General features: G+C 45.4%; 1 protein-coding gene across 1 annotated transcript; it reads left to right on the forward strand.

Annotated features, from left to right (window-relative positions):
- The first annotated feature begins 7,573 nt into the window (after positions 1 to 7,573).
- On the forward strand, positions 7,574 to 8,646 carry LOC118660570 (protein NYNRIN-like). Its single transcript, XM_036318147.1, has 2 exons — positions 7,574 to 8,054; positions 8,363 to 8,646. The coding sequence occupies exons 1-2, from the start codon at positions 7,608 to 7,610 to the stop codon at positions 8,618 to 8,620; spliced, it is 705 nt and encodes a 234-aa protein (XP_036174040.1). The 5' UTR covers positions 7,574 to 7,607; the 3' UTR covers positions 8,621 to 8,646.
- Positions 8,647 to 25,912: the final 17,266 nt, after the last annotated feature.

Below are 25,912 nucleotides of genomic sequence, written 5' to 3' on the forward strand. Positions count from 1 at the left end.
GCAGCTTCTCATCCACGGTAGCGACCAGAGAGAGACAAGGGTGCGGGGTACGGAGAGACTCAAGGAGGTCATGCCGCTAGCAGATGCAAAGGGAAAGACCCTACACTCCCACTTCATCCTGCCTCCCTCCCTTCCAAGGGAAGGTAACTCCTGGACCTGGGCAGAAAGGCTGCAGCAAATACAGACCAGCTGATGGGAATGGATGGGCGATGCAGGAAAGGGCTGCCCTCATCAGCCACCCTTTTTGTAAGAATCATTTACTGCTCTGTATAGAAGCTGTAACACCTGAGGCTTTAGTGACTTGTCCAAGGCCACAAGGGCTACTAGCAATCGGGTTGGGAGCTGCATTCAAACCTGTTTGAGCCTGGAGCTCACTATACTAACCACTACACGGAACTGTCACCCAGCCAGGGCCCTTTGTCTCACGATTTGCAGGGTGATTAGAGGGTGAGATAGAGCTCATTTAGCCCCGGCCACAGTGAGAAACGGAAACCTCAGCTTTTGATGCTTGTCATCTCTCTCTCCCTACTCACGCTGTACTGTACACTCCAGAAGCTGACAACCAGATTGAAAGAAGAGCCAGGAGTCAGGGACCACGATAACTCTATGACTGTCCTGAAAACCTTTATAAAGTCGGGGTAGCTGAAACATTTTCAACGGAAAATTAGGGAATAGGATCCTGAGATCAACAGCTTAGAATTTAAGAATAATTTGGTTGAACCAAAACCTATATGTGAGTATCTCTAGTTCCTGATTTGAAAGCAGTAAAGAGACACATAGATAGTAAGCTGCAGAGACTTGTAAATGAAGTGGGCAGTGTCACACACATATTCACAAGTGCAGGTGCACAAATTCTACTTCCCAGTTTCATGTTGCCCTCGCCCACTTTCTCACTGAAAATCCTAGAGTGTTAATGATTTATCTCACATTTATTGCATGAATCAGAGATTTAGATTAATACACACATTGTAGAAATGTGAATGCCCCTGAGGCAATCAGTCATTGCTCATTAATGTGAATTAAAACACTGAGTAGCCAGAAAAGGCTCCTAACCATTAATAATTTTTGAGTTAATGAAGAGGGGCTACAAGATGGTAGGATCAAAGCAATTTTCATAATATTTTAAGACCACCTTTGACAAATTGGACCTGTACCTGAGGCCTGGCCCCATAATGTGAGTGTTTTTCATTAGAAAAAAATGTGCAAGATCCTCTGGGCTCACAAGGACCACCCCAGGTCTAGAGACTTCTCTCACAGAATGCACTGAGAAACCTCCTGTTCATTCTCCTAAGGACAGAAATCTGAGCAACCATGAGGTTATAACAAGAAGAAAGGAAATAAACATCTCAAAATAAATGTATGGGAATGAAAGTTTGCTATTTTTTTATCCTCACCCTAGGATATGATGTTTTTATTTATTTTTTTCATTGATTCTAGAGAGAGAGGAAGTGAGAGGGAGAGAGAGAGAGAGACATATGGCTAGGTTGCCTCCTGCATGCACCCCCACTGAGGATCAAGCCTGAAACCCAGGCTTGTGCCCTGACCCAGAACTCAAAATAACAATGGCTTAAACAAAATGAAAGTGCAAACAAGTCCAGAAATAGGCAATCCAGAGTTCATGAGCCATCTTGGCTCCCATCAGGGACCTATTGGAGTGTTTTGTTCTACCCAGCATGTGGCTTCCATTGTAAAGGTCACCCTCATGATTCAAGGTGGCCCTTGGAGCTCCAGTCATTATGTTTATGTTCCAGTTGGCAACAGGGGAAAGCAAAAGAGGGAAAGAAAACTTCCTCCCAGCAGCATAGGTCCTTTTTAAACTGTGTTACAAAAATGCCTCCATTGTCTTCTTAGAAGTCTTTGGCCAAACGATAGTCACCGGACTATGTTCAGTTGTAAGGGAGGACCAGGAAATAGAGACTTCAGCTGGGTACATTGCTGCCACCCAAAAAATCAGGGTGCTATTACTAAAGTAAGAAAGGACCGGCAACTGTCACGTGGCCATCAGCAGTCCCTGCCAGTCCTCCTTCCTGCTCCCAGCCTTTCCCTCTACATTCCATTCCTCTCACAGCAGCCAGAATGTAATTCCTCTGCTCACAACTTGTCAATGGCTCTTGACATACCTAAAGTAAAAGCCAAAGTCCTTCTGGTGCCCTTCGAGGCCCTTTGTGATCTGGCTCCACTGTCAATCTGACCTCATCTCCTATCTCTTTTCCCTTCTCCTCCTGCCCATTGCACATCAGACAGACAAAACTGGCCCCTCTATCAGGGCCTTTGCATTTGTGGTCTCCTCTGCCTAGGACTTTCTTTTCCCATATTTCCACAGGGTTTGTCCTGTGACTTCCTTCCAGTTTCTGTACAATGTTATCTCACCAAAGGACTCTCCCCGGACTACCCCATACATAGTGCATGCCCGCACCTACGCTCTTTATGCCCTTGGCCTTCTTTAATATTCTCCATAGAACCTACCACCACCTGAAATATTAGCATGTTTTATTTAATGTGTATCTCTCCTCACTAGGAAACAAGCATCATGAGAGCCATGATTTTGTCTCATTCCTTCACTGCTTTTTCCCCAGCACCAAGGACAATGCTGAAAGGTAGTTATCACTCAGTGGATCAACTCTCATTGCTCTGTGATTTTGTAAGGCCGCTGAGGCCTCCCTTCCCCCTCTTAACTAACTTTTCCAGTAAGCCCTGGTTAATGTAAGATCAAAGAGAAAACCCCCCCTCCTCCTGTGTTTTAACTGACCTTTCCTGTAAGCTCTGGTGCTCTGGTCTGGTCATAGCATAGCTATCTTATCTCCTCCTGGGATCGGGTTGTGTAAAGACAGACCACTCTGCCCCTCAGGAAATGAGTCAACTACAAACCCAGGCCTGTCCTTGCAGGAGATGAGTTATGAGTTAACTGTTACCCCAAATTCCTGTACCCCAGGCCACCTGCGTGTGGTTTTTGCCTTTATAAGCTCATGCTTTGCCATTGCTCGGGGCTCCAGTCAGCCAGCACTTCCCTTGTATTGCTGTCTGTCTGCCTGAGAGCCCCTGCGCTGCGCTTGTAATAAAGAACCTCTTGCTTTTGCATCAAGCTTCGGTCTCTGCGTTTGACTTGGGGTCGTCGCCCCCTCCGTCGGACTCACCGGGGGTCTTGGGACCTTACATTTGGGGGCTCGTCCGGGATTTGGGGCGACCACCCCTCAAGCGCCCAGATCGGTCTTGGAGGTAAGCAGACTCCGGAGTCGTTCAGTGTTTTTTCTGTCCTCTGTTCGTCCTCAGTTTCGGTTTTTCGGAATGACAGGTTGTCGGCTCCGTAAGGAGTCGGCTTCTCTGGTTGAAGGGTCTTCGACCAGAAAAACTGTCACCCTGGGGGACGCCCCAGGGACGAGCAGTGACCAAGAGGTCTTGGTCACTTCTGGCTGTCCGGCAACGGGCACTCGTGTGTCCGGCCAGACCAGCGTCAGGGAGGGATATCGTCCCTCAGCGGCCGTTTTGTATCTGTCCAAATTCGTGTGGGTTCGGTGTCTCGTCGTGTCACTTTTTGTTCTTTGTTCTTGTCTTCTGCTTTTTCTCTCTGATCTAGGAAACATGGGCCAAGGAAACAGCACCCCTCTTTCTCTTACAGTGGCGCATTGGAAAGATGTCCGGAGTCGGGGATTCAACCTCTCCGTCAGTGTCAAGAAGGGTCCTTGGCAGACTTTCTGTTCATCTGACTGGCCAGCCCTAGGCGTAGGGTGGCCAGCGGATGGGACTTTTGACCTATCTATTATTTTTGCAGTAAAGAATAAGGTGTTCCAGTCAGGGACGGCAGGCCATCCGGACCAGCAGCCATATATCGTCGTATGGCAGGACCTGGTCCAAAACCCTCCCCCTTGGCTCAAGCCCTGGCTGGCGTCTGGAGCCTCCCGGGTTCTCGTGGCCCAGACCCCTCCTGCAGATCAGGCGAAACGTCCTCTGGTTGACCCTCAGGCCGACCTCCTCCTCTTGGACTCCCCACCCCCTTACCCCTCTCCTCTCCAGCCAGAGCCACCAGAGAGACCAGAGCCTTCGGCACCCCGTGCTCCTCCAGCGGAGGGACCGGCCCAAAGAACCCGGAGTCAGAGGAGACACCCCGCGTCCCCAGATTTGACTGTGGCCTGTCCTCTCCGGCTGTACGGACCTCCACCCCCTCGCGGGGATGATGACGAGTCGGCCCCGCTCCAGCCACTCCAATACTGGCCCTTCTCCTCGGCAGACCTCTATAACTGGAAAACTAACCACCCTCCCTTTTCAGAGGATCCCCAACGCCTAACAGGATTAGTCGAGTCCCTTATGTTCTCTCACCAGCCCACTTGGGACGACTGTCAGCAGCTTCTCCAGACTCTCTTTACTACAGAAGAACGGGAGCGGATTCTTTTGGAGGCCCGAAAGAACGCTCCCGGCCCTGACAGCCGGCCGACCCAACTCCCCCATCTGGTGGATGCGGCCTTTCCTTTGGCCAGACCGGACTGGGACTTCAACACAGCAGAAGGTAGGGAGCACCTGAAGGTCTACCGCCAGACTCTAGTGGCTGGCCTCAGAGGGGCAGCCCGGCGCCCCACGAATTTGGCTAAGGTAAGAGAGGTCATCTAGGGGCCCACTGAACCGCCCTCTGTTTTTCTTGAGCGGCTGATGGAGGCGTTCAGATGGTACACCCCCTTTGACCCCGCCTCGGAGGGACAGAAGGCCTCGGTAGCCATGGCCTTCATAGGGCAGTCAGCATTAGATATTAAGAAAAAGTTACAGAGGCTTGAGGGACTGCAGGATTTTACCCTCCAGGACTTAGTTAAAGAGGCAGAGAAGGTATACCATAAGAGGGAGACTGAGGCGGAGAAGGAGCAGCGGAAAGAGAGAGAGAGAGAAGAGAGGGAAGAGAAAAAGGAAAAAAGGGAAGAGAAAAGGCTAACCCGTATCTTGGCCGCAGCAATAGAAGGAAGTAAACCACAGGAGAAAGGAAAGGGAAGGCAGGTAGGTAACCTGGGCAACAGGCCACCGTTAGGGAAAAACCAATGTGCCTACTGCAAGGAAGAAGGACATTGGAAGCGGGAATGCCCGAAGAAGCTAGCGAAAAAGGCGCTGGCACTCCAGGAAGATAGTGATTGAAGAGGTCGGGGCTCGGACCCCCTCCCCGAGCCTAGGGTAACTCTTAAGGTGGAGGGGAAGCCTGTCAACTTCCTAGTGGACACAGGAGCCCAGTATTCAGTTCTTAAGAAACCACTAGGGCCGGTCTCCCAGAAGACCTCCTGGGTAATAGGGGCAACGGGGAATGAACAATACTCATGGACTACCCGAAGAACAGTAGACTTAGGAGCGGGACGGGTAACCCACTCGTTTCTGGTCATCCCCGAGTACCCTGCACCTCTGCTTGGGAGGGATCTGCTAACCAAAATGGGGGCCCAGATCACTTTCACCCCACGGGGGCCGACCCTGACCCAGCATGGGGAACCAATTACCCTCTTGACACTTCAACTCGAAGATGAGCACCGGCTGTTTGAGGACAGAATCCAACAGAGTGAGGGGTTAGCGGAGTGGTTACATAAATACCCTAAGGCCTGGGCTGAGACTGCGGGGATGGGCCTGGCTGTCAAACGGCCCCCTGTAATAATAGAACTCAAGTCCTCTGCAACCCCGATTGCAGTGCGACAGTATCCCATGGCAAAAGAGGCCTGGAGGGGGATCAAGGTCCATATTCAACGCCTCTTGCACCTAGGGGTCTTGGTCAAATGCCACTCCCCATGGAACACCCCACTCCTTCCAGTAAAGAAACCTGGAACTAATGACTACCGACCAGTGCAGGACTTAAAAGAGGTCAACAGAGGGTGCAAGACATTCATCCCACGGTTCCCAATCCTTACAATCTCCTAAGTTCCATCCCTCCGTCTCACGTGTGGTATTCAGTTTTAGACCTAAAGGATGCCTTCTTCTGTCTACGGTTACATCCCGCCAGTCAAAACATCTTCGCCTTTGAATGGAGAGACCCAGACTCGGGGATAACGGGGCAGCTGACCTGGACCCGGCTTCCCCAAGGATTTAAGAATTCTCCCACCATCTTCGATGAGGCCCTTCACCAAGACCTGGCTGCTTTCCGCGCTGACCACCCGCACGTCACTCTTCTCCAGTACGTAGATGACCTCCTCCTCACAGGAGCCACTAAAGAGGACTGTGAAGCAGGTACCGGGGCTTTGCTCTTAGAGCTCTCTCGCCTAGGATACCGGGTCTCGGCCAAGAAAGCACAGATATGTCAGCGGAGGGTAACCTATTTGGGATATGCTCTAGAGGAGGGGAAGAGATGGCTCACTGAGGCCCGGAAGAGCACGGTTACCCAGATTCCCAGGCCACAGACCCCCCGACAGGTCCGCGAGTTCTTGGGAACAGCTGGATTCTGCCGCCTCTGGATTCCGGGTTTTGCAACCCTGGCAGAGCCCCTCTACCCGCTGACAAAACAAGGGAATCCCTTCGAATGGGGGGAGACTCATCAAAAGGCCTTTGACAACATCAAGAAGGCCCTCCTCTCTGCTCCGGCATTGGCCTTACCAGATGTGGCCAAGCCTTTTACTCTGTTCATAGACGAGAGGAAAGGGATAGCCAGGGGGGTCCTAACTCAGACTTTAGGCCCATGGAAGAGGCCAGTGGCCTACTTATCCAAGAGGTTAGACCCCGTGGCTAGAGGGTGGCCAGGCTGTTTGAGAGCAATCGCAGCCACTGCCCTGCTTGTGAAGGATGCAGACAAGCTTACCTTGGGGCAGAAACTGACTGTAGTGGCCCCACATACCCTCGAGAGTATTATCCGGCAACCACCGGACCAGTGGATGTCCAATGCCCGGATGACCCACTACCAGAGTCTCCTGCTAAATGAAGATCGAGTCCACTTCGGGGCTCCGGTGGTCCTCAACCCGGCAACCCTATTGCCGGAAGTAGATCCTGAGGGGAAAGAAGTTCTACACTCGTGCCGTGACATTCTAGCAGAAGAAACAGGGCCAAGGAAGGACCTTAAGAATTCTCCCCTGTCAGGACCTCAGCTCACCTGATTCACAGATGGCAGCAGCTACCTCTATGAAGGTAAGAGGGTAGCAGGTGCAGCTGTAGTTGATCGGGACCGGACTATTTGGGCTAGTAGCCTACCTGAAGGGACTTCAGCCCAGAAGGCTGAATTAATTGCTTTGACCCAGGCCCTCAGACTTGCAGAGGGCAGCCGAGCCAATATTTACACTGACAGCCGTTATGCCTTTGCCACTGCTCATGTGCATGGGGCCATATACCGTCAGAGAGGTCTCCTCACTTCGGCAGGAAAAGAAATTAAGAATAAACAAGAGATTCTTGACCTCCTAGAGGCTGTCCATGCCCCACGGGAAGTAGCTATCATCCACTGTCCCGGCCATCAAAAGGGGACCTCAGAGATAGCAGTGGGAAACAGGAGGGCGGACGCCCAAGCGAGACAAGCCGCTCTCGGGCCCCGGCTACTTGCCCTCGCTGTCGGTCCCACGGTATCCCAGCCAGAAGCCCCCCACTACACCCCAGAGGAAGAGGAAGACCTGTTTAAAAAACCAGGAAAATACCACAAGGATGAACTCGGGGTTTGGAGGACCACGGGGGAGAAGATGGTAGTACCAAGGGAAGCGGCCACTGCCTACCTCCAACAGCTACATCGCCTCACCCACCTGGGGGCCAAACACCTCAGCTCCACCAGCCAGGCCACTGGACATTATGTCAAAGGACTTGATCGCCTCTCAGAGGAAGTAGTCAAACAATGCAAGGCATGCCAGCTAGTAAACATACACCCATCCCAGGTCGGGGCGGGACAAAGACTGAGGGGAGATCGGCCAGGAAGTTACTGGGAGGTAGATTTCACAGAGGTGAAACCTGCCCGCTACGGTTATAAATATCTCTTAGTCTTCATAGATACCTTCTCAGGGTGGGTAGAAGCCTTTCCCACCAAGAGGGAGACTGCAACCGTAGTCGCCAAGAAGATCTTGGAAGATATCTTCCCTCGGTTTGGAGTTCCAAAGGTAATCGGATCAGACAACGGTCCGGCCTTCGTTGCCCAGGTAAGTCAGGGAATGGCCAAGATACTGGGGGCGGATTGGAAATTACATTGTGCTTACAGGCCCCAGAGTTCAGGTCAGGTAGAAAGGATGAACAGAACGTTAAAAGAGGCTATGACTAAATTGTCCTTAGAGACTGGCGTGGCAGACTGGACGGTCCTCCTTCCCTTTGCTCTTTTCCGCGCGCGAAATACTCCAGGTCCCTTAGGAGTAACTCCGTTCGAGATTCTGTTTGGGGCCCCTCCGCCCCTATCCGCTGACCCATGGTCTGTGCCCACAGACACTCATACCCCTCAATCCCTGCTTGCCAGGCTGAAGGCTCTCGAGACTGTCCAAAAGGAGGTGTGGACCCCCCTGGCTGCCCTCTACCAACCAGGAGAACTACAGATTCCCCATCAGTTCCAGGTTGGGGACTTCGTCTACATCAGACGCCATCGAGCTGCCAACCTCGAGCCGAGGTGGAAGGGACCCCACCTGGTATTGCTGACAACCCCGACAGCGGTCAAGGTAGATGGCGTAGCTGCTTGGATCCACGCCTCCCACGTCAAGCGAGCACCCCCTTCAGATGACACCTACCATGGATGGGCTGCAGAGAAGACAGACAACCCTCTCAAGCTACGGATTCGCCGCTGCCCTCCTCCTGCTGAGCCTGCCGCTGATAAGTAGCACCCCCCATGCCCCAAAAAGACTAACTTGGAGGGTAATGTCCCCCCACACTGGACAGACTGTTTGGTCAACCACCAGCGTAGCCCCGCCAGGGACCTGGTGGCCGGATCTAACACCAGATCTCTGTGCCATGGCTGCAGGGCATATACGGTGGGACATACCAAAGCTTAGCATAGACGACACCAAGAAAACAATTCAGGGACCAAGAAGGCCAACTGGCGCGCGGGAGGGGAGCTGGGTTGCCGATGCAGGTCTATGCCGAAACCAACAGACCCGTGAGCGTCTTTCGAGAACCTCGTTCTATGTGTGCCCTAAAGACAGGCAGGGATACAGAAAGAATTGTGGGTCTGAACAAGAGTATTTCTGTGCCAGATGGGGATGTGAGACAACTGGTACTGGATACTGGATCGAAGGGCCCCCTGCGTGGGACCTCATCCAGGTTAAGAGACCAAGGGAAGGTAGCTACAGGACTGGGGGCTGGGGGGGTTGGGTCAACACCCTGAATATCTCCTTTACCCTGGCCGGGAGGTCATATGAATTAAACAAATGGCGCCGGGGAATAACTTGGGGGCTCCGACTGTACAAGAACCAACATGATGATGGCCTCCTTTTTAAAATAATATTGAATGTACAAGAATACAGGCCACCAGTAGCGGTGGGACCAAATCCCGCCTTGTCCGGCCGGCAGTTCCCTGAGAGAAAGAGGCTCCTCCCCACAACCTCAGTGCCGGTAACGACCAGCCCAGCTCCCAGAGAAGAACCGGCAGACCCCATAAACTCAGAGTCTAGCACTGGTCAAAGACTGTTAGGTTTAGTAGAGGGGGCCTACAGTTTCCTGAACATGTCCAAATCTGACCTGACTGAGTCTTGCTGGCTTTGTCTAACAACGGGGCCTCCCTACTATGAAGGAATAGCCTTCCGGGGAAACTATACCAACACCACCAGCCATGACCATTGTTCGTGGGGACAGCAGGGGAAGCTGACCCTTACTGAGGTCTCGGGGCAGGGCACATGTATAGGACAAGTGCCAAAAGATCGCCAGCATCTCTGCAATGAGATCTTAGCAAATCCCTCCTCTGCAAGCTTTTACTTAGTACCCCCAATAGGGGGATGGTGGGCCTGTAATACAGGGCTTACTCCATGTTTAGCAGCCCAGGCCTTCAACCGCTCTCAAGATTATTGTATCCTTGTCCAGTTAGTCCCCAGGATCATGTATTATCAAGCTAAGGTATTTGAAAAAGAATTTGACTCTTTTTTTTTTTTTATTAGTTAAGGTATTACAAATGTGTCCTCATCCCCCCCATTAACCCCCAGCCTCCCCCACACACACAAACTCATGCTCCCATCCCCCTGTTGTCCATGTCCATTGGTTTGGCTTATATACATGTATACAAGTCCTTCGGTTGATCTCTTCCCCTTACCCCCGCCCTCCCCTACTTTCCTTCTGGGGATTGATAGCCTGATTGCTGTTTCTCAGTCTTTGGGTCTGTCCCTTTTCATCAGTCTATGTTGTTCTCTATAATCCACAAATGAGTGAGATCATGTGGTATTTATCTTTCTCTGACTGGCTTATTTCACTTAGCATAATGCTCTCCAGTTCCATCCATGCTGTTGCAAAAGGCAAGAGTTCCTTTTTTTTTACCGCAGCATAATATTCCATTGTGTATATGTACCACAGTTTTCTAATCCACTCATCTGCTGATGGGCACTTAGGCTGTTTCCAAATCTTAGCTATGGTGAATTGTGCTGCTATGAACATAGTGGTGCATATATCCTTTCTGATTGGCGTTTCTGGTTTCTTGGGATATATTCCTAGTAGTGGGATCACTGGGTCAAATGGGAGTTCCATTTTTAGTCTTCTGAGGTAGCTGCATACTGTTCTCCACAGTGGCTGCACCAGTCTGCACTCCCACCAGCAGTGCAGAAGGGTTCCTTTTTCTCCACATCCTCTCCAACACTTGTTGTTTGTTGATTTGTTGATGATAGCCATTCTGACAGGTGTGAGATGATAACGCATTGTCGTTTTGATTTGCATCTCTCGTATAATTAGTGACTTTGAGCAGGTTTTCATATGTCTTTCGGTCTTCTGTATGTCCTCTTTCGAAAAGTGTCTATCTAGGTCCGTTGCCCATTTTTTTATTGGATTGTTTATCTTCCTTTTGTTAAGTTTCATGAGATCCCTGTAAATGTTGGAAATTAAACCCTTATCGGTGGTATCATTGGCAAATATGTTCTCCCATGTAGTGGGTCTTCTTGTTGTTTTGTTGATGGTTTCCTTTGCTGTGCAAAAGCTTTTCATTTTGATGTAGTCCCATTTGTTTATTTTCTCTTTAGTTTCCATTGCCCTAGGAGCATTATCAGAGAAGAAATTTCTTCGGCATATGTTTGCGATTTCGCTGCCTGTGGATTCCTCTAGTATTTTTATGGTTTCCCGTCTTACGTTTAAGTCTTTTATCCATTTTGAGTTTATTTTTGTGTATGGTGTGAGTTGGTGATCTAGTTTCATCCTTTTGCATGTATCTGTCCAATTTTCCCATCACCATTTATTGAAAAGACTGTCTTGACTCCATTGTATGCTCTTGCCTCCTTTGTCGAATATTAATTGGGCATAGTGGTTTGGGTTGATTTCTGGGGTCTCTATTCTATTCCATTGATCTATATGTCTGTTCTTGTGCCAGTACCAGGCTGTTTTAAGAACAGTGGCTTTGTAATACAGTTTGATATCTGGTATTGAGATCCCACCTACTTTGTTCTTTCTCAGGATTGCTGCAGCTATTCGGGGTCTTTTTTTATTCCAGATGAATTTTTGGAACGTTCGTTCTAGATCTGTAAAATATGCTGTTGGTAATTTAATGGGGATTGCATTGAATCTATAAATTGCTTTGGGTAGTATGGACATTTTGATGATGTTGATTCTACCAATCCATGAACACGGTATATTCTTCCATCTGTTTATGTCTTCCTCTATCTCTTTTTTCAGTGTCCTGTAGTTTTCAGCATATAAGTCTTTTACCTCCTTAGTTAAGTTTATTCCTAGGTATTTTAATTTTTTTGGTGCAATGGTAAATGGGATTGCTTCTGTAGTTTCACTTTCTGTAAGTTCACTATTGGTGTAAAGAAATGCCATGGATTTCTTAGCATTAATTTTGTATCCTGCTACATTGCCAAATTCATTTATTAAGTCTAATAATTTTTTGATGGAGTCTTTAGGGTTCTGTATGTACAGTATCATGTCATCTGCAAATAAGGACATTTTTACTTCTTCTTTTCCAATCTGGATGCCTTTTATTTCTTCTTCGTGTCTGATCGCAACGGCTAGTACTTCCAGTACTATGTTGAACAGGAGTGGTGAGAGGGGGCATCCCTGTCTTGTTCCTGTTTTTAGGGGGAACGGTTTTAGTTTTTGCCCATTGACTATGATGTTGGCTGTGGGTTTGTCATATATGGCTTTTATTATGTTGAGGTATGCTCCCCCGATTCCTATCTGGCTGAGGTTTTTATAAAGAAAGGGTGTTGGATTTTGTCAAATGCTTTTTCCGCATCAATTGATATGACTATGTGGTTTTTCTCTCTCAATTTGTTTATGTGATGTATCACATTTATTGATTTGCGGATATTGTACCATCCTTGCATCCCTGGGATAAATCCTACTTGGTCATGGTGTATGATCTTTTTGATGTACTGCTGGATCCGATTTGCTAGGATTTTGTTGAGGATTTTGGCACCTATGTTCATAAGGGATATTGGCCTATAATTCTCTTTCATTGTATTGTCTTTATCTGGTTCTGGGATTAGGGTGATGTTGGCTTCATAGAATGAGCTGGGAAGTGCTCCTTCCTCTTGGATCTTTTGATATAGTCTGAGGAGGATAGGTTTTAGGTCTTCCTTGAATGTTTGGTAAAACTCCCCTGTGAAGCCATCTGGCCCCGGGCTTTTGTTTGCTGGAAGCTTTTTGATTACTGCTTCTATTTCCTCCATAGTTATTGGCCTATTGAGATTTTTAGATTCTTCCTGGTTAAGTTTTGGAAGGTTGTATTTACCTAGGAATATATCCATTTCCTCCAGGTTGTCTAGTGTGTTGGAGTAGAGTTGTTCATAGTATTTTCTAACAATCCTTTTTATTTCTATGGGGTCTGTTGTTATTTCTCCTCTTTCATTTCTGATTTTGTTTATTTGGGTCCTCTCTCTTTGTTTCTTGGTGAGCCTGGCTAGAGGTGTGTCAATCTTGTTTATCCTTTCAAAGAACCAGCTCTTGGTTTTGTTGATCTTTTGTATTGTTTTTTTGGTCTCTATGTCGTTTATCTCCGCTCTGATCTTTGTTATTTCCTTCCTTCTGCTTACAGTGGGCTTTTTTTGTTGCTCTCTTTCTAATTCTTCGAGTTGTAGAGTTAGGTCATTTATTCTCATTGTTTCTTGTTTCTTGCAGTAGGCTTGTAGAGCTATGAACTTCCCTCTCAAGACTGCTTTTGCTGTGTCCCATAGGTTTTGGATTGTTGTGTTTTCATTGTCATTTGTTGCCATGATGTTTTTTTATTTCTTCTTTGATCTCACTGGTGACCCAGTCATTGTTTAATAGCATGCTATTTAGTCTCCATGTGTTTGATTTTTTTGGATTGTTTTTGTTGTAGTTGATTTCCAGTTTTATGCCTTTGTGGTCTGAGAAGATACTTGATATGATTTCAATTTTCTTGAATTTGAAGAGACTTTGTCTGTGACCCAATATATGGTCTATCTTTGAAGATGACAAATGTGCACCCGAGGAGAATGTATATTCTGTGACTTTGGGGTGAAATGTTCTGAAGATGTCAATTAATTCCATCTGATCTAGTGAGTCATTTAGGATTGATGTTTCTTTGCTGAGTTTCTGTTTAGAGGATTTGTCCAGTGGAGATAATGGGGTGTTAAGATCCCCTACTATGATTGTATTGCTGTCAATCTCTCCCTTGATCTTCTCCAGAAGATTTCTTACATATTTGGGTGCTCCTATATTGGGTGCATATATATTTACCAGAGTTATTTCTTCTTGTTGGACTGCTCCCTTTAGTATTATGAAGTGGCCTTCTTGATCTCTTTTTATGTCCTTCACTTTGAGATCTAATTTGTCAGATATAAGTATTGCTACCCCGGCTTTTTTTTTCACTTCCATTGGCCTGAAAAACCTTTTTCCATCCCTTCACCATCAGTCTGTGTGCGTCTTTTTTTCTGAGGTGGGTTTCCTGTAGACAGCAGATATATGGGTCATGTTTTCTTATCCAGTCATTTACCCTATGCCATTTGACTGGGGAATTTAATCCATTTACATTTAAAGTTATTATTGATAGAAACCTGTTAGTCGCCATTTTTGTTCTTTACCACTGCATTCCTTCTTTGTTTCCTGTTTTTCTATTTACAGCAGACCCTTTAGCATTTCTTGCATTGCTGGTTTGGTTGTAATAAACTCCCGTAGACCGTTTTTGTCTGTGAAGCTCCTGATTTGACCCTCAATTTTGATTGATAGCCTCGCTGGGTATAGTATTCTTGGATTCAGACCCTTCCTTTGCATGACTTTGTATATTTCATTCCATTCCCTTCTTGCCTGATGTGTTTCTGTTGAGAAATCGGTCGCTAGTCTGATGGGGGATCCTTTGTAGGTAACTTTCTGTCTCTCTCTGGCTGCTTTTAAGATTCTTGCTTTGTCGTTGGTGTTTGCCAATTTAATTATTATGTGCCTTGGTGTCGGTCTTTTTGGGTTCATTTTGTTTGGGACTCTGTGGGCTTCTTGGATTTGTGTGAGTTTTTTCCTCCCTATATCAGGGAAATTTTCTGTTACTATTTTTTCAAACAGGTTTTCTATTCCTTGCTCAGTTTCCTCTCCTTCTGGCACCTCTATTATTCGGATGTTGTTTCGTTTAGCATTGTCCCTTAGTTCTCTTAGGCTCTCCTCCTGCTTTTTAATTTTTTTTTCTAGAAGCTGTTCTGTTTGGGTATTTTTTTCTACCTTGTCTTCTAGCTCGCTGATGCGGTCCTCTGCTTCTTCTAGTCTACTGTTGATGCTTTCTATTGAGTTCTTTATGGCAGTGATGTCGTTTTTCATTTCTTCTTGGTTTCTCTTCATTTCCTCTTGGTTCTTCTTCATTTCCTCTTGGTTCCTACACATATTGTTGAATTGGTCTTCCATTCTTTTCATCCACCTTATGGCCATTACTCTGAATTCTTTCTCTGACAGGTTGCTTGCCTCCATTGCCTCCATTTCGTTTACTTCCTTTTCTGATGATGCCAGTTTTTCTTTCATATTTGTGTTGGTTCTTTGTTTCACCATGATTTCTCTTCTCAAGGTGTTTGGTTATGTAGTTCTCTCTCTGCTGCGCTGATTCAAAGGCACAAAATACAACACAACAAGGCACAACGTACAAGGCAACAAACCAAATGCATTCACGATATTAATAACCCCAAATAAAGGTGACCCCCCGAGCGAAGAGAAGTAGGGGATAAAGAAGAAAAAAGAGAAAAAGATTAAAGAGAAAAATAAAAAACAAAAAGGAGTGCCGAAATGAGATTGGGAAAAGGGAGAGAAGAAAAAAACAAAAAGACAAAAAAAAAAAAAGTAAGAGAATGAAATAGAGGTGGGGAAGAGGCTATTTGTATGGGGAGAGCGAGGGATTGGAAATTAGATATATAAGTAGGGTGAAATTTAGACAGTGGGTAGAAAGAAGGAATAGGTAAAATCTAAAGCAGGAATAGGGTAAGAGAAACAGGACAACAAAAGGGGAAAAGTGAGGAAGAGAGTTTTGGCTTAAGGGTAAATGTGAGCTAGAGAGAAATGATGCTAAAGGAACGATGAAAATAGTGTGTATAACACTAATCCCAAAATAAAATAAAGAAAAATAAAAAAAAATAATAAAAAATAAAATGACACTTGAAAAAATGGTAAAAGGATAGCAATAATACTGGTTAAAAAAATGTAGTAATTAAAAAGGTAAAATCAAGTGATGAAAAAAATAAAAAATAAAATAAAAAAATAAAATAGGTTCTTAATGAAATGGTGAAAAAAGAATTTAAAAAAATATATATATATAAAAATATTCGGAAGTGAAGGTGCTTCAGATCTTCCACTCTTCTTTTTGGCACGCCTCAGTCCTGCCAGGCATTCAGGGGAGTGTTGAACTTCCCTGCAATACACTGTCCCTCCGTGCAGTAAACCACAGACCTGATTTTAAGGCAGCTTGTATTTGTTTACCAGACTGCCTTTATTTGTGATCGCAGAAGAGACAGTTCGTGGCTCTGCCTCTGGGTGGCAGCGTGTCTGGATTGACCTCCGAGGCTATAAGTCTTCTCTATCAGTAGGGTTTTTTTTGTTTTGTTTTTGTTTTCCTCTATGGTATTTGGAAATGATTCGGGAAAGACCACTGCCCAGAGCTGGTTCCTTGCCACTGCCCGCTGTTTCCCAGGCTCCCCAAAAAGAACTTTCCCCTACAGGCTCTGCGAATGACCCCAACTGGGGAATCCCATGCACTGGGTTTAATAATCAAATGCACGGATCTAAGGGGAACTGTAACAAGAGCCTGATAGTTGTGCGAATTCGAAAGCCTCCACCTTCCAGGTCTGCGCACCGTCTCCGTGCACAGTCTCCGCGCGCCCACTCGCCCCTGGCACCAAGCAGCCAGCAGATTGGCAAAGTCCAAGGCTGCTCCTTTACATCCAGTCCAGCTATGGGCTCATTTTTCGCGTTCCCTTCTGCCAGCAGCCCTGTGGGGCCCCTTCCCCACTCGCGGGTCACACTGGTCCCAACGGCTGCAGACTCTGTGGGGCGCAGATTCCGCGCCGCGCGCGCGAGCTCGGTCCTCCCTCCAACCCGAACTGCTAACCGCACCTTTAGGGGATGTCCAACCTTTCCGTGAGAAGAAGCAGTGCTCGTCTGAGTTCAGGCAGTCACGCTGCTTGCGATCCCTTGTTTCCAGGTTAGTAGCTGGTCTCTGGATGCTGGCAACAACCACCCAAGATGGCGCAGTCTCCGCTGCTTAGCTGGCGCACCAGGAGAGGCTTCAGCCACAGTCTCCAACCGTCCTTTTTTTCCTGGGGGTTCTCGGTCTCTCCTAGCTGCAGACAGTCTCTCAGCTGAAAATCCTCTGCCTATTCAGGCTGCATGTTACCCGTTTCAGCTGCTCACCCTTATCTGCTCCAGGACAAGGCACAGGACACGTCCGTTTATACCGCCGCCATTTTCCCTCAAGAATTTGACTCTTATTCTCCTTCCCATCGAGATAAACGGGAACTTGTCTCGCTGACCTTGGCCACTCTCCTAGGGCTAGGGGTCGCAGCAGGAGTAGGCACAGGGGCAACATCCCTCATTAAAGGCCCTATCTATACTGAAGAACTCAGAGCTGCTATAGACGAAGACCTCAAACATATAGAACACTCCATTACTAAGCTTGAGGAGTCTCTGACTTCCTTGTCTGAGGTAGTCCTACAAAATAGGAGAGGGCTTGATCTCCTATTCTTAAAGGAGGGAGGGCTGTGTGCAGCTCTCAAGGAACAATGCTGTTTCTATGCTGATCATTCAGGGGTGATAAAGGATTCCATGTCAAAACTTAGGGAGAGGTTAGAAACTCGCAAAAGAGAGCGAGAAGCCAAACAAGGCTGGTTCGAAAGTTGGTTTAGCAGCTCACCTTGGTTTACAACCTTAATATCCTCACTAGCAGGGCCCTTAATTATTCTCTTTCTACTCCTAACCTTCGGGCCATGTATATTAAATCGTCTAGTCACCTTCATCCGGGACCGGATCAGTGCGGTCCAGGTAATGGTCCTTCAGCAACAGTATCAACCTGTGTCCCTAGACGAAGGTCTCTAGTTCCATGATTGAAACTCCCCAAAAGAAAAGGGGGGAATGTAAGGCCGCTGAGGCCTCCCTTCCCCCTCTTAACTAACTTTTCCAGTAAGCCCTGGTTAATGTAAGATCAAAGAGAAAACCCCCCCTCCTCCTGTGTTTTAACTGACCTTTCCTGTAAGCTCTGGTGCTCTGGTCTGGTCATAGCATAGCTATCTTATCTCCTCCTGGGATCGGGTTGTGTAAAGACAGACCACTCTGCCCCTCAGGAAATGAGTCAACTACAAACCCAGGCCTGTCCTTGCAGGAGATGAGTTATGAGTTAACTGTTACCCCAAATTCCTGTACCCCAGGCCACCTGCGTGTGGTTTTTGCCTTTATAAGCTCATGCTTTGCCATTGCTCGGGGCTCCAGTCAGCCAGCACTTCCCTTGTGTTGCTGTCTGTCTGCCTGAGAGCCCCTGCGCTGCGCTTGTAATAAAGAACCTCTTGCTTTTGCATCAAGCTTTGGTCTCTGCATTTGACTTGGGGTCGTCGCCCCCTCCGTCGGACTCACCGGGGGTCTTGGGACCTTACAATTTAGGGTGGCCATGCATCTTGCTAGAACGTTCAATGATCATCAAAGGGATTGTTTGACGTTAAAATATATATTTGTTAAAAGAACATGAATGAATGAATCCTTCACCCACTCCATGAACCCTAGTCTAATTAGAAACTCAGCTAATCCCTGTGTTATAAAAGCCTCAAAATTGTAAAAGGAATATGAATCCAGGGGTTTGCCTGCTGTTACCATTCACCTTTGCAGAAGTGTCCTTATCGTCGGGATTGTTGCTCATTTCAGGGATGGAGGCGCTCATGCTCCTGGAAAACCAAGCTCGCTCAGCTGTGGGAGATCACCAAGGCTGTGTTCTACCCTCTTCTTTTACTGCGTGGCTAAAAGTAGGGCTCTTTCGGGAAAATGTTTCAGTTGGATGCCCATATTGCAATGATGGTAAATCACAAACCACCCTGATCTGTTTCTCTGCCTTGGAATTGCGAGTCAGGTGAGAGCATGGGTTTTAATGTAAAGATTAAAACATCACTTGTTTCCAGTCTTGTGGATCCCTGGTCATTGTGTCTATGGGAACTTGGTCTTAGGTTCTCTGTACGCTCCCCAGAGTGCATCCTAAACAGACCTACCCGCACATGAAGAACAAGAGGTGCTCTCCACCCATGCACCCGCATTACCCTGCCCCCTCTCTTAAGGAGGCAAGATGTATAAATAAGCAAGCAAGCAAATAAAGAAAGCATTAACAAAGGGCTTTTAAATCTTAAATGTTTTGTAATAAATGACAATTACTAAACTATTAGTTAAAATTACTATGTTCCTAGCATCTAATCACTTTACATGAATTAAGCCTTTTAATCCCCACAACAACCTCATGCTGTAGGCACTATTATTTTCCTCATTTTACACATGAGGAAACAGACTATGAGAATAATGGATATATCAACTATGGGAAACCTATCGGGGGAAGGTTTCCCAGAAGAGATGGTACATGAGCTGGATTGTAGGATGAGTAGGATTTAGTTGCCTAAGGGGAATGCCAAGTAATTTGAACTGACTGAGAAAGAGTGCAAATACGTGTCTGGTAGACAATGGTTGAGCCTGCCCAGAGATGCATCATTGCTAAGAATGGGGGGGGGGGGGGGGGGGGGTTCCAACCACAGGAACCAACTGTAGTTTCCCCAAAGGTTCTTTAAAGATTCGCCCCTTTGTGCCAGTGCCTGTCAGCCTCTTAGCTCTTAGGCAAGGGTTAAGCAGAAATCCTTGATTCTATTTTAATTAAATGGATGTTGCAGAGAAAACAATATTAATATAGGGAGAGCACAAAAGACAGGCATGGCTTAGATTTTTGCAGGGAAAAGCCACTGATCCAAAATGATACCGTTAAGTGCAGACACTCTTTCATAGTCCTAATGTAACACAGAGCAAGTTTAATTGCTGCAACGTGGTGGAATCTTCCAACCCTGAGAAAAGCGAGGGCCTACAACAGGTATTTTTCTTTCCACAGTGTATTTTCTTTAAAAGTCTTTGTTTAGTCTACATAAAAAGTCTATAAAAACATTCAGTTGGTTTACAACTAAAGACAAAAGCCTTCTTAATATTGAATGTCTAACTTCATAAATAAGAACTATGTCACTTTTTTTTTTATTGATTTTTTACAGAGAGGAAGGGAGAGAGATAGAGAGCTAAAAACATCGATGAGAGAGAAACATCAATCAGCTGCCTCCTGCACATCTCCTACTGTGGGTGTGCCCGCAACCCAGGCACATGCCCTTGACCGGAATCGAACCTGGGACCCTTGAGTCCGCAGGCCGACGCTCTATCCACTGAGCCAAACCGGTTTTGGCAACTATGTCACTTTTACCGCGTAGATTGCTGTTTGGTGCGTACTTTTAAAGCTCTTGGCAAGTAGAAATGAGCACTAACTTTAGAGTCGATTGTCTGATTTATTTTTCACCATGCTCTTATGAGGTTCTAAATTGCATCTAATTATCTGCTTATATTTTTCACATAAAAATTCTTGACTATACTCTTAATCTATGTTAATAGAGTTTAAATTCAATATATCCTTTCAATCATGCAATAAGTATGCATTTAGCACTGTTAGGCGCCTACCACTCTGCTAATTGCCCCAAAGCAGAACAGAGAAGTGTAGGACCAGCTGTTCAGCCCTCAAAGAGTTTGCTCTTTGCCAGGGTTGTCATAGTGAATAAATTCGACGACAATGCGAGGCAGTATGTAATTAAATGCTAACTTGTTTGTTACACACTAACAAAATAAAGCCGCTCCAATCTTTAGAGAAACCAAATATTCGAGGCATCTGTAAAAGAAATGCCTTTCTTTAATTTATAAAGCTATCTTCCAAATCTTTGTCCTTTGAGTGTGGAAGTGATTTTTAGATTTGTGAGTTACTCATAAGCAAGTATGATGAATAAAGTAGACGATGAAATTGGTAATTATTTTTGGTCCAAGAGTGGTGTGACTGAAGTCATGGTGATGATTTTCTTGTACTTTAAGTTGATTGTATCTAATGCACATTATCGGTGGGTAGGAAGCCAGGTGTCAGGCCAGGGAGATAGCGGGGTCTGCAAGGGGCAGGAACAGCCTGGGAAAGTGGAAATTTACATGAGGCCTCTAAAGTCATTATTTCTATAACTAGTTGAATAATGCTTTTTTAAATGAACTTCGTGTAATGCTATGTTACTGGTCTGTTATAAAATATGCCTGTTGCTTTTCATGCTGCTAAGCACAAATATAAATTCCAATATATTCATTTATCACAAAATACATTTTTGCTTTTAATCAGATCAGTGATTTGATTGACTCATCTGCCTTGCTTAAAAGGGATGAAAAGAAAGTAATAGAATGTTTTTTTAATTATTAATCCAAATGAGTGTTGTCACCTTCAAATTGATATTTAAATCCCAGTGTATTGCTTAAAATAAAATTAAAAATGACACTTTCTTTATTTCCTATAATTGACCACATCTCACTCCAGTGTCCCATTCCCTCAAGTGAGTGGGTTAGAGATGGTGGGAATTGATCTGGCTCAGCCTGTTCTGGTTGGAAACAATCTCTTTCCGGTTACACTAGGTGAAATTAGTCATTTTGGGATCAGTACTCAGTCAAATTCAAGGTGCAAACTCCCTGCAAAGGCCCCCCTCTTCCCGGCTAAGAGGGTTTCATGTTGGGAACCTGTAGTGCTTCCAGAGGGAAGCGCAGGTGCTGTGGCTCACAGACTGTCTCCAGTGCCTGTGACTTCGATTGCTGCAGCCCCAGCAGGTGACATCTCCATCTGCTCTCTGCTTCTCATTGCTGTGGCTCCTAGCTTAGGGCCTGGATGGAGCTGGATGTGAACACAACCAACTCCATCTCTGTGTCCTGGATTTCATTTTTAAGTGTCATGCTTGACCTTTGAACAACCTCACTGCCCTTAGCAAGTGTATCAGCCTTCCAGTAGCTGATTATCTGAGTTCCTTAAAATGTAGCCATAAATTTTTTTGTTAGTAATGGCCAGAGTGTCATTACAACTGGCAATGTCAGTTGTATATCAAACTGGCAATAGTATGGATTATAAACAATCTCATTGCCACCAGCCATTCCCAGATTCAGCCCTGCTGTCATGGTAGGCTAATTCCCCGTTCTGACAATGGACTCTGTACGAAACCCTGACCCTTTGAAGTGTATATCTCTGCCTTGCCTCAGGACAAGTGGTGTTAATAAAAAGCATGGGGTCCTGGGATGAGGAGACCTGAGAACTTAGATCTTGGATCTTAGCTCCTTTAGCTAAGCTCCTCTGACCCCCAAGTGCCTTTCAAAATTATATTTCATCTCATGACTCTTTATTAGTCTCTGGACTCTTACTTAATCTACGCACAGCCTTCTCCAGATTCCTGAACCCTTCTTGATGCTGGAATAAGAACCCCGGCATCTCATCTACCACAGGACCGCCAAGAGGTATGGCCCTGACACTGCTGCATTCTTTGTCCCTTTGTCTTCTCAGTCACTAGTACCTGAGTTATACTATGAAAAAGTACAGTAACTGGAATCTGTAGCGGAGAATAGTCTGCACAGAATTTCTGGGTTAACTCTTCTGCTCTGACCTTACATTCCCATAAATAAATTCTCTATAATAAACTCTGTTATATTCCATGGAGTTTCCCGCTTCACTTGTCAGTCTTGCTACCTTCTCCTTAGAGTGGCCATTTGCCCCACCATGGGACAAACTGCCTCTGCTACAGTCTCCTCACCATGTACAAAGTGACCACCAGCTCTGATAAAGACAAGACCTTCTTAATATTGCAGACCCCTTGCAAACCCCTCCATCTCCCTGGCCTGACACCTGGGAGTGGTCACCTTCTGTCACCCCAGGAACTTTTCTGGACCTCACTGTGTCCTACGTGCCCAAGACAGACCTGAAGGACCATCTTAGGCCTTTGTGCTTAGAATGCTTTCTCAACCACTTCTGACCTCTGCTACCTGGCACTATGCCAGCCCACAGATTTTCCAGGAGGATTAATATATCATGCATTGGTTTCAGGAAATGAAAACAAGCCCCGCATCCTGGGGGGTGCCTCTGTCTTAGTCAGTGCTAGCTGCTATAACAAAACTCTATAGGCTGGATGGCTTAAATCACAAACATTTACTTCTCACAGTTCTGGAGACTGAAAGTCCAAGATCAAGGCCTCAGCAGATCCAGTGTCTGGTGAGAGCCTACTGAAAGTCCAAGATCAAGGCCTCAGCAGATCCAGTGTCTGGTGAGAGCCTACTCCCTGGTTTGTATTTTCACATAGCAGAGAAAGGGAGCAGGAGGAGGAGAGGGTATGTGTCCAATCTCTTCTTGTAAGGGCACTAATCCCATTCATGAGATTGACTAATCACCTCCGAAAAGCTCCACTACCAAAGATCTACACATTGGAGATTAGGGTTTCCATCTATGGACAAACATTCAGCCCACAGAAGCTCCAAATTATCTGTTTTGTTTTTTGTGGGGTTTTTTCAAACTTCCCTGAATAGTAGTATTTGAATTTGGAGTGAGACAGCCATGATCACTGTTTCTCATGACTTGCCTTTATTCTCTCTTATTTTCTACCTTCCTCCTCAATCCCCACAAACCTGAAGTGCTTTCTGTGTCCATGTTAACAAAAGAGCCTCAGGAAAAGAAACTGGAAGGCCAGGGAAATATTTCAAACCACATCATCCACATTATTCACCTTGGGCCTTTTATTTCTGAATTTATTTTTGTGTTGGCAGTTTCAATGATGAAAACTACCTCCATCCTTCCAAGACTGATTTGATTTTTAGAGATAGCCAAAGAGTGTTTCAAGGCAAATCTATTGAATAAAGTGGATGTAATAGTTGGTCAATACACTAAGGCATTGATAGAAGAGAACAAAGGGAAGCAAAAGAAAAGAAGGAAGGAAGGAAGGGAGGAAGGAAGGAAGGAAGGAAGGAAGGAAGGAAGGAAGGAAGGAAGGAAGGAAGGAAGGAAGGAGAAGGAAGAGCAATTGGGGAGTTACCCTAGTATATGTGGCAGAAGTGAACTGAAAATAGTCAGGAGCTGGTAACATTTGTCTTTCCTTAACAGTCTCTTGAAAGCCTACCTGACTAAATTATGCAAGCTAGAGTTACATTTGCATGGAAGGACAGTACAAACCAGACATTCAGTGACCAACAAGTTGTTGCTTATATTTAAACTCTATGCAATGACATGACTTATAAAAACTTTTAACTTATATTAAAGGACATCTGTATTTAAACTCAAAAGTTGCCCTTCACGGTTGTTCCCTAGGACTGGCCACTATGATATCATTGGCCACCTAAAGGCTCTATTGGAAATTGTCTTAGTATTTTCTCTATTTTTTACAAATTGTAATATACCTCTGGTATAGATAGAGTGAAAGGGAAAATGCTCACCAGTTGCTTTGATGTTATTTTTAGTTGCCTTTTACTTAGCCATGTACCCACAGAATTGAATTTCTGGCCAACCTTAATTCCTCATCTCCAAGATCCTTGTCAATTCACAATGCTAAGCTGGTGCTTTCCTCATTTTAAAGGTCAGTGTTTGGTGTTAATGTGTAACAGCCGAAATTGATAGAGACGTGATATCCTTTTTTTCTCCCTTCTTAATCATGTCATTAGTTCTTGTTCACTGGGCATGTCACATACCTTCCTGTCTTCTTAGAGAAAAATATTGCTCAAGCTTTGCAAAGTACTTTAAAACAATTTTTTGATCAACAGCCAAAAACTGAACTGTGAAACTGGAGAGTCAGCTCTCCAGTCAAAAATCTTTATAGAATAAAGATTGTCAAGGTCATTTTAATAGATTGTTTAAGAAAATAATAGAGCTGGAAATATAATATTCCAGCTCTGCAAATTACTAGCTTTCTGACCTAAGGTCAATTACTTATCCTCTTAGCACCTCAGTTTCACTTCTGTAAAGAATGGATAATAAGGACTACACTCCTGGGCTCACATGGCTCTTGGGTGAGATTTACCTGGTAGGAGACAAACATCACCAGCTAGCTGCCTTTCTCTCCGTGGTACTTGCAGTGAAGTGATCTAAGAAATTATCCTACCTAGGGAAACTGGACTTCAGAATTTATAGTAGGGGGAAAATTTTTAAAGAGCAGACAATTTGGAGGAAGAAGCATGGGTCTTGGACTTACCTGGGAAGTATGTCATCTTTGGCAAGTCATATGAGTATGCTCTGAGTCTCACTGTCATATCCGTAAGATGGAGTAAAGTACCTAGCGTTCAATGATGAAATTAAATCCATTTTTACAGTGCCGGATACATGTAAGTTGGAAAACAAAAGATTCTTTTTAAAGCACAGTGAATGAGATAGAAAGAAGCAGGAGATGAAACTGGAGAGAAAAATGCCAGGTCATGAATGTCCTTCCAAGGTAAAAGATTTTAATGTTATTGTAGGCGTGATGGGAAGCCTTCAGAAGAATTATAGAGGGTTTAACCTCTCTGATTATTTTTAAATATTGCATTTTAAAATATTGATCTTGCTGCTATTTGAAGAACTTAATATAGATTTAGGGATGGTATCAATTGATAAATGATGGTGGCTTAGCTTTCAGCAACGGTGGAGGTGATGAGAAGTGGTCTAATGGGGAGTGTGTGTGCATGTGCGTGTGCTGGGTTGGCTACAGAATGGCCATAGAAACATTTTTGAGATGATCTGTCTCTCTGTCACTGTCTTTCTCCATTTCCCCCTCTCTCTTTTTTAAAGGTAGGAGATATTAGAGTTAGTGTGGTGATGGGGACACTCCAGTAGAAAGGGATAAATGGTGATGCAAGAAAGACAGGATGGATCCAGAATTAAGTGGAGAGTTTGATTTGTAATAGGAGCAAAGACACTTTGACCATGAAGAAAGAGGGCACATGTTTGAAATTTACTAATGAAGAAATAAAGAAAGTCTTGTGTGATAGTATCTATTTATCAATGAAATATGAGGCAGCTGAGAGTGAAGATGTGGGCAAGAGGAGAGGTAGGAGGTTTGAAAAAAGAGAGCATGCTGTGGCATGATTGTTTCAGAGAGTGAAAAACACACATTGAAGAACTGCAATAGGATTGCTGAGTGTCTTTGAGATCATTGGAATGGATGGTTCTGAATTTAAAGTGAGTCTAGTCAGCACCAGTGCTGTGTTTTCCTGTGGCCCAGTTCAGTTATTTGTATGGAGGCGCTGAGTAGGTGTTTAGTTGTGCTTAATCTTAGCTGGAGATTTACTAAAGACATGGAGAGAAGGCAGTGGTGTTAGTGTCTTTGCAAAGGAGGTGTATGATGTTGGACCCTGGAATCTAAACCGAGTGAGAAGAAAAATAATCAAATGAGGA

Source organism: Myotis myotis, unplaced genomic scaffold, assembly GCF_014108235.1.
Source record: "Myotis myotis isolate mMyoMyo1 unplaced genomic scaffold, mMyoMyo1.p scaffold_m19_p_7, whole genome shotgun sequence".
In the NCBI taxonomy this organism is placed as follows: domain Eukaryota; kingdom Metazoa; phylum Chordata; class Mammalia; order Chiroptera; family Vespertilionidae; genus Myotis; species Myotis myotis.

What these genes read in the sequence shown, in the direction of transcription:
- LOC118660570 (XM_036318147.1), top strand. Translation starts at nt 7,608, where the DNA reads ATGGTAGTACCAAGGGAAGCGGCCACTGCCTACCTCCAACAGCTACAT. An exon ending in GTCCGGCCTTCGTTGCCCAG is followed by an intron (nt 8,055 to 8,362) that starts GTAAGTCAGGGA and finishes CCTGCTTGCCAG; the next exon opens with GCTGAAGGCTCTCGAGACTG.